At 38.7% G+C, this 12,325-nt stretch overlaps 1 protein-coding gene across 1 annotated transcript in view; it reads right to left on the bottom strand.

Moving 5' to 3' along the window:
* The window catches only part of ZDHHC2 (zinc finger DHHC-type palmitoyltransferase 2), a 57,598-nt gene that overhangs the window by 24,234 nt on the left and 21,039 nt on the right, over positions 1–12,325 (bottom strand). The window contains exons 2-5 of the mRNA XM_063402031.1: positions 7,788–7,814; positions 4,738–4,832; positions 1,705–1,825; positions 710–779 (exon numbers count right to left, since the gene is read on the bottom strand). Coding sequence (XP_063258101.1) covers positions 710–779; positions 1,705–1,825; positions 4,738–4,832; positions 7,788–7,814 — 313 coding nt within the window. The remainder of the gene's footprint in view (positions 1–709; positions 780–1,704; positions 1,826–4,737; positions 4,833–7,787; positions 7,815–12,325) is intronic.

The following is a 12,325-nucleotide window of genomic DNA, read 5'->3' as shown; positions in this document are numbered from 1 at the left end:
AAATCACCCTTTCAAGAAATGTCTTCTCTAAAAGTTCGAAATATAAAGCACTGGGGGGCCAGAGTGAAGAAACACTCAGACATACAAGCTAACTGGAGAAGGGTCAGAGAAAACAGCCAAAAGAAAGATTAAATTAGAAAGCAATCAGACTTCTGGAGAGTATGGATATGAACTTCCTTTTGTGCGAGACAAACAGGAACTTAATTTTATGATTTCAGTTAGAAACGGGAAAATGCTTGGCTGCTTTTTTCTTTAAACAAAAGTAACCTGCAAGTAATCCAGCAAAAGATAGGATATTAAGTTTATTACCTCAGCTAAGATGTGACATCATGATTAGATTGAGATGGGTAGTGATGTTTATTCAGATTCTAACCAAATAAGCACATTTTTTATTGGCTATTTTTGGTTAAATTCTTAAGGAAAATTCTTTATTAATGTTTCTGCTTTTTAACCATTATGTAAAGAATGTGTAAGACCACATAATCCATGCTGGCATCATGGGAGTCATGAAATGAATTAGACTACACTATAGACTTCCTTAGAAATAAATAAATGAAAACTAAATAATAAAAAAGACAATCTAAGGGGAAAAAAGTGTATCTGCCAAAATATTAAGCCTGAAATATCTACTCATAAAAAATAAAACCTTCTGTGCTAAAAAAAAAAATTGATTAATTCAGATAATCACTTATTTAAGAAATATTCTTACTTGTCGCATACTGAACAGTGATGGCAACGATCTGGTTTTACAAGATGGCATCTGTCACAGTACCTGATTGCTAAAGAAAAAGGTTCCAAGATTACATTTCAATGTACAGTTACACATGTAGATTTCTGAAGTCTGTGCCAGAGTAAATACTATCAGCTCAGCCCAGCAGAACCCCCAGGAAATCATTTCAGCATGATCAGAAGCAGTTGTAAATACCAAAGCATTCCTCAGCTACTTGCAGTGCTGAATTCTATCAGACTGAACACAAAAGGTTCAGTTGTTGCAATCTCTGCTAATCATACTAATAATTTTTTTCCAAGTCTTTTTAGCTCTGCAAAACAACCAACCAACAAAACCCACAAAACCCTCACTAGACTGGAAAAATGTTTAACACTGTTGAACAATATAGCTATTTTAAGCTATTATTCTATCAGCTTTAATTTATTATGTGAGATTGCCTCTTGGATTTGCTTAGTTAGCCAGCATTCAAAAACTGACAATTTGAGTAGGGTTGGATTAACTCTTAGTTTAGAAGATCTTTTGCTCTTGCAACTGAACGACCAACAAGTAAAACTGTAACAGTTTCTTATTGTGATCTATCTAGCTATACACGAGATACAGTGATTCTGTTTTTATTATTTTTTAAACCTATGATAAAAGAAATTTATGCAGTTAGTGACTGCTTCAGCCTCTTTTGCAGCTTGTTAGTATCACAAGCCACTTATTAACATCAATTTGAAAACAGAAGCAAGGCACTGTCAATCCACTTTAAAATCTTGAATTGTATGCTGAAATCTACTTCCCAACAATCTTTATACACAGAATAAATGTAGCTGCACAAAGCTACATTGAAGTTCTTGGGCCACTTTTTTATTTCATGAAGTATGAAAAAACACTTCTTCCCTTCAATCCAACCTCTTGAAAACTCTTTTTTAATTAGTTTAAGTAGTACATCAAGACATCTGCCTTTGTCAGTCTCCTGAAGATCTACTTACCTCCAGACATTGTCCGTGTATATATGGGAAGATCCTTGGCTGCTCGTCTCAAGACTTCTTGCTGGGATTCACCTCTAGGCTCCCTCTCCAGGGACTCCTTGTCTGAATATGATAGATGAAACTGGAATAATTTTTAAAATCCAAGAAAAATTAGCAAATTCTAAGTTACATATAATTTGGATAATAAATATAATATAAATATAACTGTAGATGTGTAAAGAGGAATAAACATTCATTATATAAAGACAGATTAGCAACATGTACAGGGTATTACAGCAAATAACCCAGTGTTCCCTCGACAACTAATGTATTTTAGGGCAACTGAAGACAAAATTAAAAACACTTCTGGTTTGGTATTGATGCAATGCTGAATGCTTCCAGAAGTATTACATTCTTCAAGAGAAAGATCAAGAGCTTATCATACCCCTGGAAAGGTCAGTCAATTTACTTCTCTAATGCCAAATATCAGCTAGTGAATATAACCTAGGGATGTCAGTGTTGAACTGAAAGAAAATACACTACTAGGAATAGTAGAAAAGGCAGCTTTATTTCTCTTCTGGAGTCTGGCGTGTTCCCTTTTATTCTTTGTCACTGCTGTTCTCTCCATGCAGGTGTTAGGATGTGTTTTTACTTTAGAGACTGGCTGAGAGAAGGAAGAGATGGGTCTTGTATGGCAAAATAACCATATCTTGAGTATCTTCCTGAATAAAATGCCAGCTTCTGTCACTGCCCAAGACAGTAACAAACATGGCTTTAGCAAGTGCTGAAAAGGTAAAAATTACTGAACGAGATGCTTAGTGTACATGAAGTAGTTCAAATTTTTTAAACTCCAAAGTCCTCTGCAACACAGCAACATAGCCAGATTTGTCACTGTAGCTTCTAGAAACAGGCAGAAGTCCCTGGTATCTATATCAGAGAAACAGGATACAAAATCACCTTTGAAAAGAAGTCCACTTTTGGCAGGAAGAGCTGTCTGTATCCTGTGCCAGAAACAGAAGCCCTCTACACAGAGTTTATGTTTACAGGAAGGCTAGTCATTACAATAATATTGATTTTTTTTTTCCTAAAAGAAAGTGATGCATATAAAAATAAGAAAGAAAACAGAAACATGCAGTTAGGAGCCTATTTTCACTTCCATAGAGAAGGCACCACTCCACCCTTCCTGACAAAGCCCACAGTCTTCCAGCTGAAGCTGGATATTCACTGCTTAACTTGAGGTTTCTCAGGTCACCCTTTTTTTCCCTGGCAAGAGCACACTCTTACCAACATCTGAGTGGATTTACATTGGGATACATAAGATTTCTCACTGCAGAAATTTAGTTTATAATACTTTTTTTAAAATGCTTACTTGATATAAACAGAGCTACTGTTCCAGCTTTTTCTACTGTTCCTCAGAGTAGTCCTATATCTAAAACCTTTGTGCCTGGGTAACCATTTTCACTCCCATCTTCATGCACTGCTTGCATAAAGCTGGTACACACAAGTAAAGAATGGCACACACTCAAAGCCCCTCAAAACCCGCTTTACATGTGAGAGTTTGAATTAAGCTTTAAAAAAGCAGATTGGTTTGGACCAGCTGCAGTATTCATGAAACAAAATGCAAAAGCTTTATCTGGTTCTCAGTCTTCAAGTGAGTATTTGCCAGTTCAGTTCACTTGAAAATACATATTTTTCTATTCACAGACTTCATCCTATAAAATGGAAGCCAAGCAGTAATTTAACATTACAAAATATCCTAATTAAATTTTAAAAATGCTGCTCTAATAGAATAACAAAAAGACATGGAACAATGAAGATGTCACTTGCTGCCACTACTGTATAAATTCAAAGAACACAGGAACACCACACATTGCTTTCTATTACTCAACTACAATACTTTTCCTATCCCATTGGAAATTCTCCAGTAGTATTTTATGATGGATACTATACTAATTGTACTATAATCAGCAGGATTTGTCAAAATGCTTTTATTGGCACCAGCCCACTGACTTGAAAACCCTTCTAATTATCAGTACAGTCACCATATACATGCATACATTTTGCTATGTAATTTCCAAATGAAACAGGTTTCTAATTTAATTTGCTCCTACCCACCCAAGGCTGTAGTAAAGACTGCAGTGTGAATTCCAGTGAAGATGGCAATTAGTTTGAATTATCTGCTTGCTTTCGCAGTTACATATCCTAGTAGTGGATGAAAACTATTCAGAAAAGAACCTGCACACAGCAGACAGCAGAAATCACAAGCTGTTCACTTTAGGTTGACCTGGTACTTAGAGCAGCATCCATGCCAAAGTGAGTGTTTGCTCTGTGGGTATTTCAAACTTCAGGGCAACCACAGCTTGATTCCTCCTCGCCTCAGAGCTTGTGTAACACAGCATCTACTGAGGACTCAGGGGTTTCTGTACAAAGACAGAGTGGAAGAGGCCAAAAAATTGTGCTAGTGATAAAAAGCTGCCTGGGCAGCATTTCCATCAGGGCCATTGATGGAGAACCTTCCCAGACCTCTTTTTTCATGTGACTGTTCTTTACTAGCTCCCTTCCTGCTTAGCCAGCTGTGCCTTCCCACCATCAGCTTCCCTAATGTGCACTCCCACCACAATCCAAAAGTTCCTTCATACCAAAACACATGGTGAAGAAGTTTTAATTCAGAGGACAACAGACAGATGCTGACAAGAAATATAAGTCTTAAACACAGGGAAAGAAATTTTTGCCCATATAAAATTCTGATATTCCCAAGGCAAAGATTTACACTTCTAGTTCAAATAACTCGTATTTTTCAAGTGGACAGGATTTTTTCTTCTACCATAAATATCTCATTTTAAAGTAACTATTAAAAAGTTAGAGGAATTGCTACCTTTTTTTGTCTTGGTCACTATACTGATCGCAATCTGGCTCCTATTAAGAAGCTGTAACTGCCATCTGTGTTTTTCTACAGTGTAAAACTACATGAGATCAGAGACTAAGTTATTCAAACACTACAAAATCAGGCATTTGGCTAGGCTATTTCATAAACAAGAGTTAAGTTTATCTTACTTCTTTTGAAGGATTCATTGGTAGCGTAAAGATTGTTTTCCAATATGACCAGACGAACAGCATGAAAAATATGTGGTAAGCAACCAGGCACACAACTAAAATCAGAAGGGAACAGAATTAATACAAACAGACCAGTGATACTGCAGTACTTACAAACAGTGCCTCTAGGCATCACAGTTCGTTCTCTAATAGAGGTAAATACAGAGGCTCTGGAAAAGCTTTGCAACAAAAATACTGCACTACAACTTTACATAAGATAAATACAAACTGTGTGGGGAAGGTCATGATACAGTCTACAGAGATCAGAGAAGTTTGAGGAAAATGGTTAATACCCTAATAAAGCCCCATCATTAATTAGCAAGTAGTCTCCCTTACGCACTTGTTAAATCCTAATTAACTGATGCATCTCTGCCTTTTACCTTTATAAACCTTGTAGGGAGACTGCTAGCCATGCAAACCCCCACTCTGCCTCCCCCAGCAAAAGCCCCAACCCCCCAAAGGACGCAAGGGGACAATGACAAGCATGAGGGAAGCCTTGGGGGGAACATGCACATGATACTTAAGCAATAACCATATCCAGTTAATTTGTTTTCCAAGATTTTAGGAGGGAGGACAGCTGGGTGTTTTTTAAAACCTACAGGTCCTTTAAATTCAAGTGTTCATTCACTACTTTATATTCTTCACAGCCAGTCAACATTTATTTGTATGTTTTTAATAGATAGGAATCAACATTTACATGCTGAGTTGTTTTACTGGAATACAGAAGGCAACAGTAACTTTTCCAGAGTCTGCCATAGGTTGATAGGTATTTCCATTTAAAAGCTCTCACCCTAGTAAGCAATTCACTACAGTAACTAGCAAATCATAAACTCATATCCCCTGATTAACTCACTCTAATGACAAGAAAAGAGTATTCTTACATAAATTCATATTCTCAAAAAGCGTCATAATGAGAAACCTGTGTACTTTCACTTCATAATCTGAAACACTGCCCTTGTATGGTCAGCTCATGGAGCCTTTTTATATGTCATATTCAGGGCTAGAGAATTCTTTCTAACACATGCATGATAAATGCAGGAACAGTTGTGTGGTACATTCCTACTTTTTGCAATTCTGCCTCGAAAGTAACACTGAACAAATACTTTTGGTATTGAAGTTTGTTTATTCAAATAGCAGGAACATTGTAATTATTTACTCTTATCCACTAAACTGTTAAAAATAACAGACAAAAGCTAATAGAATCTGAGGAGCGACTCTGTACAAAGCTTTTGGAATGATAGGGCCAGAAAGTCATATAAACTGAAAGAAAAATCTTATCAGCATAAATAAGGGATAGAACTGGACTCCACACAAAGCACAATACACTAAATGACCATCTTGTTACCGCATTAGCATCTGGACAGGAAGTGTCCCCACTTTTATCAGAATATTTCAATCAACTCTAAAAACCCCTGATTTACTCAAACAAAATCAGTGTTTTTTTAAACAACAGTAAATTCATGTCATATACTGAGAGCAAAGTCACCTCAGTTCTGTACATGATGCACTTACTGAACTGCATTAAGCATTTTATTATTGCAAAAAAAACTCCGCAGTAACTGACTGACGAGAAAATTGTTCCCATAAAAAAGCCTAACGCCTGAAGACATTATCCAAGGCTTTCCCTTTGAAGTCTGAACAAGACTTGAGCTCATCTTGTTTGATCTTGAACCTTAGTTCCCCAGCCTGGCCCTGGTCCTGACTGGCCACTCCTCCCAGGTTATCTACCACCAGTTTCCCTGCACTGGGATGGGGACCCTGGGCTACCCAGCTGCTCCACCAGGCCCATGGGTGTTGAGAGTCCAACATAAGAACTTCACTTCACTTGAGGCAGTTAAAGAAGAGCTGTCTGCTGCTCCCTGGCAGAAATCTTTCTATTTTATATGTTTTCTGGAAAAAAAACCCCAAAACCAATCACCCAAAACCGAAAAAAACCCCACTCACCAAACCAAACAAATCTCAACCCAAATGGTGTGTCCCTTGCTTGAAGGCAACCCATTTACAGCTAGCTAACACAGCTAGAGTTGACTGGAAATTTGAGGTAACCTGTAGTAGGGCTGAGCCCCTTTTACCCAGTTTTCACTCCTGAAAATTCTTAGGGCAGAAGTACAGCCAGGGTAAGTTTCTTCTGACTGGCTGAAGCCCACCATTGCTTTGAGTGAAAATAAGAAAATGTAATGTTCCCCAATGTATTTTGATGATAATTTTAATGTGAGGAATGCTCATCAACTCACTTTCTTCCCCTCCCACAGAGCATGGAGCAGCAAGAAACTGAAACTCAAAGCCTGCAGATAACATTCTACACTCATATGGGGGATGAGATCACTGAACTGAAAGGAAGCTTTTTAAGCAAATGCTTCTTAATTGAACAACATGTTTTCTAAGTGAGGGAGTTGCCAATGACTTCATAAATCTTCTGGAATTGCAGAAACATAAAAAGCTCTTCCTCCAAGAGCTCTGCAGCCCTACACTTTCCAGTTCCTACACTTTCCAGTACTCCATGCTGTAGTATTCAAACAGCATCTGGAAAAACAATCCAAACATGCTACAGGCTCAGGGTAGGAACTGTAACTAGGCAGTTTTATTATATTCTCACAAGGCTACATATCTAAAGGGTTCTATTTCTTTAAATATGTTAAAAAGAAAATGCAGAAAAAAATCACCTCCCATTGAAGTATGTTGCATCTGCACAAATACATTGCTCATCCCTAGAAATCCTGGTTTTACAAGAGCTTTCCATATTATGAAAAAATTATTTAAAAACCAGAATGATTATTTCAGTTGACACATCAGAAAGCCAGTGAGAAGAGTACAAGAATTCCAGTTTTTCTCATCTCTATTTGTAATGGTTAAGGCAATATTTAGGAACAGCAAGATAACAAAAGGTGCAGAGGAACAAAAAAAGTACAAATCTAACTGGTTTAAGTTAGATTGTTTCTCAAATCTACTAGTAAACTACTGTTCTGCTCTGATATATGAATTAACCTATAAACAGCTAATAAAAATCTTACCTTTTTCTCCGATATTTGTCATTGTAACTGAAAAAAAGAAAAAAAAATAATTTATGTTTAAATAGCAAATGATGCAACTCAGTATTTAAACTTTTTTTTTTTTCAACCAAACATGGAAAAGTAATCATCAAACAATACACGTTTAAGGCCATGCACTGTGAAGCTTTTATGCTGTGTACATTCAGCACGAGAATAGGTACACAATATCAATTCCTTTAAGGTTTTTTGGCTCCTCTTCCCAGGCTCATTTCCTGATAACTAGAACCTCCATCTAGCTGAAGCTGCCAAAGTTTAATCCAAGAAAAGCCATCTCTGAAGAGCAGCTATTTCTTCTAATTGTGCTTGCACAGGTTTCACTATTTATTTATGTTCTGTTCTTGAAGTGGAGGTATCAGACTCCAGAAATGGTTTTGACAGCAATATTTGGTGATACCTTCGGTACTCAAAGGATAAAAACTGAAAGTAGACAAAAGTTGCATTTCCTTTAAGAAATTGCCCATGGATTACAAGATTTGGGGACAGTAAGAGAGTGAGAAAGGGCAAGTATGGCAGGCATGGAAGGGAACAGGTATCACATATCAGTGACTGCATTTTCCACTCTTAAGTCACATTATTTAAAAGCAACCATCCAACAAAAGATATCTCAGAGAGATCAGAAACTCCCAAGTGATCAAAACCTCTTTTTACCCAAACCATTCCACCACACATTTATCCATCCCAGTTAAGCAGTCTACAAGCTGTGACACAGGACAGTGGATATACAGAACTCTCATCTACTCCTGTTTTCCTAATAAAAATGATTGCACAAGGCTGGTCTTCAAACAGCAGGCACAAGGCAACTCCTATGGAAAAACGAAACAGCCATTCCATGTGACTGATGGATTAAACTTAGGCTTGGTGACTGAGTTAAAGCCACTATTTAAATATATCCTGCACATTGCAAGGGTGGACAATGGGACCAGTGCTGCTCAAAACCTTAACTAATGCTCTGGAAGAGCAAACACTTTTCAAGTTTGCGGATGACACCACCCTGGTGACAGCAGCTGGTACGTCAGGACTTCCATTTGGAGGAACCACAGCAGGCTGGGGGAATGAACCAATGGGGCCCTTGTGAAACTCATGAGGGCAAAGACAAAGTTCTGCACCTGTAAAGAGCCAATGACACAGCTGGGGACTGCTGGGCTGGAACAGGTCTCTGGAAGAAGCCGTGGAGCTGCAGGTGGGCCCCAGCCACATGGGCTGTGTCGTCAAGGGCACGGCTGGTCAGTCAGGGAAGGGTTTATCCCCCTCTGCCCAGCATTCACCAGACCACATCCAGAACACCGCAGGGATTTGGGCCCCCGCACAACAAAGAGACAAGTCCAGCAGGAAGCAACCAGGCTGGCAGGGACTCATCCTCCCAAGAGAGGCTGCACAGCCAGGGCTTGTCAGCCTGGAGAAGACATGGTTTTGGGAGGGGCTCCCGGGAGGCACTGAGGAGCTGAGCTCCTCACACTGGCACAGAGCAGGATGACAAGAGCCAGTAAGTGTCAACTGAAATGACAGGATCTGACTCAATACAGGCAAAACCACTTCCACCATGAGAACTGTCCACCAGTGGAGGAAGCTGTCCAGACAAGTTGCACAGCCTACACCAGTGAAGTTTTTCAAGACTCAAGCCAATAAAACCCTGAACAACCTGATGTGATCTCACACATAGCCCTGTTTAGTTAGGAGGTTGGCCTAGATGAGCTGAGGTCCTCTCAAACATGAATTATTGCACCATTCTGTAATTATAAAACAGGGCTATTAAAATGGAACTATTTCTAGGCTATTAAAAAGTCTACCAAAAGAAGCATCTACCTTACCTGAGGGAAAACAGTAAATAACCATGTTTATAAAGCTCCTCAAAAAAATCAAAAAGACACCACAGAAGTTGCATAAGCCACTCTAAGGTAAACTACATTCTGCCCTCAGTTTTCTGAACTCTTTAGAATTTGATAAGCTGAATATCCATCCAGATAACTGCTAGAGAGAAGCTGAAGGAACATATATATACATTTGACTCTGAGAAGCAGACACGTACCCCTACAATAATGCACAAGAATTGTAAAATTTTAAGAAATTTTAAGAAAACAGTCATCCACCAGATGACTGATATGCAATTTAAAAGTGATGGAGTTTTCAGATTAAGGCAAATTAGCCACTATTCAAATTCTGATTTTCTTTCTCCACTTGGAACGGTCAGCAAAGTGTGCAGAAATTTTGCCAGTCTTCTTGGAGTAATCACTCTCTGCTAATTAAAAAGTCACAGCAAAGCATACATTGCAGAATCACCAGTTTCAAAACAAAATCTACTTAACCAACTTTCACAATATATTCTGGTGTTTTTCTCTCCTTACAAGGGAATGCCACAGAACATTGCTGTGAAAGCAACTGTGATCTTTTTTCCACCCCTTTATCTTTGGATAAATGTGTCTGAGATGTCTAAATTTTCCACAATGCCTTTAAGTAAAGGACAGACAAATCCAAACTCAGTAATTTCTACCAGACAGCAAACCTAAAGCTTTTCAAAATTTCTGTTCATCTCCAGAAGGAAATGCACTCCACAGAGTCAACACCTGCACAGAGGACTGTCTTCTCAGCTTTTGCAGTATCTAGCTTGGAACCCAAATGCTCCTGACAGTCAGGACTACCAAGGCAAAAACACAAGTGCACAGAGATGTCCAGTTAACCCCAGGGGGGTGAGAACTTCTTCTTTTTTAATATATGTATCTTGTCATTTTAATTTCTTTAACCACCAAGTATAGATCAAAAGTTATTCCATATACTCCTGAGCTGCAACCACTGTAAAAGACCAAAGCAGAGAGGAATGAGGTTGAAAAGAGATGCCAGTACCTTCAATCTCACCATCATTTTTCTCCACACATATTGCAATGGGTGTTTACAAGGAGACTGGCTGCACTGCCCAACAAGCATTCTCACAGACAGTAAAAGAAAGGAACTATGCAAGACACCCAACAACCTGCATGCAGTGAAGTAGCAGACCTTCTGCTTATGCCTTTTTAAATCACCTCTGACAACGGGTGCCTGGAGGAGGGACAGTGTGAGTGAAAGTAATGGACAAACACCTACAATACAACAGCACCAGAGAGGAAATGAAGGTGTGGGGGGTTTTAGGATTGTTTTTTTTTTGGTTGGTTATGGGTTTTTTTGGTTTGGTTGCTGGCTTTTTTGGGGGGGCAGGGGGAGGGAATGGGAGAACTTTTTGCTTTGCACCAATGTGGCGGAACTGACCAGCAGGGAAAAAGAAATAGCTGTTACAAATCAAACTCTCAAAATTTCTCTTAAGGATTTAAACTTTCTCCATTTGTTGAATGGCCATGACACAAAGACTTATTAGAGTAACTACAAGATGTTTACCCTAAGATCACACTAAAATCGTACTATTTAAGAGCATGGAAAATAATTTTCTAGTATGAAAAAATCCTCTAATTTTGGATTTGATCAAAGAAATGGTCGCTATTTTCCCTGCCTTCTTAATAGCACATAATATGTTTATTTAAACCAAATTTTATATTTTTAGCAGAATAATTTGTATCAGTATTTCTGGCAGTCTTCTCATTTCTGTTTCAAGGGGTTACATTCACTGTGGTGAAAAGTAGGTCAGATTGTGCATTCTGTCATTAATAAATATCAGCTGAAATGCTGCAAATGCACTTGCTGATAGTCAAACAGCACAGAAATAATACAGGTTAAAAGCATTTGTGTCTATGATGACTAAAATAAACACAAGGGCATGGCAATCCCAACTGCTAAGCAATTTCTGGGAGAAAACAGAGTAAATCCCTTTGGGACCAAACCAGAATGATACTCCTGTGTATCCAGAGATGGAAATAATTATAAAAACATGACCTGTCTTGAGGAAATCATTAAAAAGTTCCATCTGGTGTTTGCCTGAGATACTGCAGGGGCCAATTTCATTAAGCATCACCCTTGCACTGCTAAAGCATCAGGATGCCATTTACAGTTCAGTACTAGCAGACTGTCACATCATTAGAGCCTCTCTGGTTCATTATGCAGCTTGCAGATGGTGCTCATCACAAAGAGGGACCAGGCTGGGACAGACACAGGATTTCAGCCAATGGAGATGCCAATTTCCTGAGCCAGAAACATTGCTCCCTGCTTGCCCCAAGCCACGAGCAGCCAGAAACAGCAACAGCACATTCAATAGTCAATGCCATCAAGCAGCCTGAGCTTGCAGAGAACAATTGAAAACAAGACAGAATGCTGTGTTTCAAAAGGTTGTAAAAAGTCCAGGATGGTTTCCATCACCAAATTAGTTTGCTAGGAAGGGAAATCACATCACTAGGTACCTTGCACACTGGGTCTGACCAAGTGGATTTCCCACTTCCTCAATTTCCACTCATTTTCTCTAGAAATCTTTATTCTCACTCAACCACGTAAAAACTAGGTATACATCCATCTCCACATAGCTAGAGATATGGTAAGACACATTGCTATCACAAACCCCAAAAGTTATCTTTTTTTGAAAGATA

This window comes from Prinia subflava, chromosome 7, assembly GCF_021018805.1.
Source record: "Prinia subflava isolate CZ2003 ecotype Zambia chromosome 7, Cam_Psub_1.2, whole genome shotgun sequence".
Lineage (NCBI taxonomy): Eukaryota > Metazoa > Chordata > Aves > Passeriformes > Cisticolidae > Prinia > Prinia subflava.
This window is presented reverse-complemented; position numbering and strand designations above follow the sequence as displayed.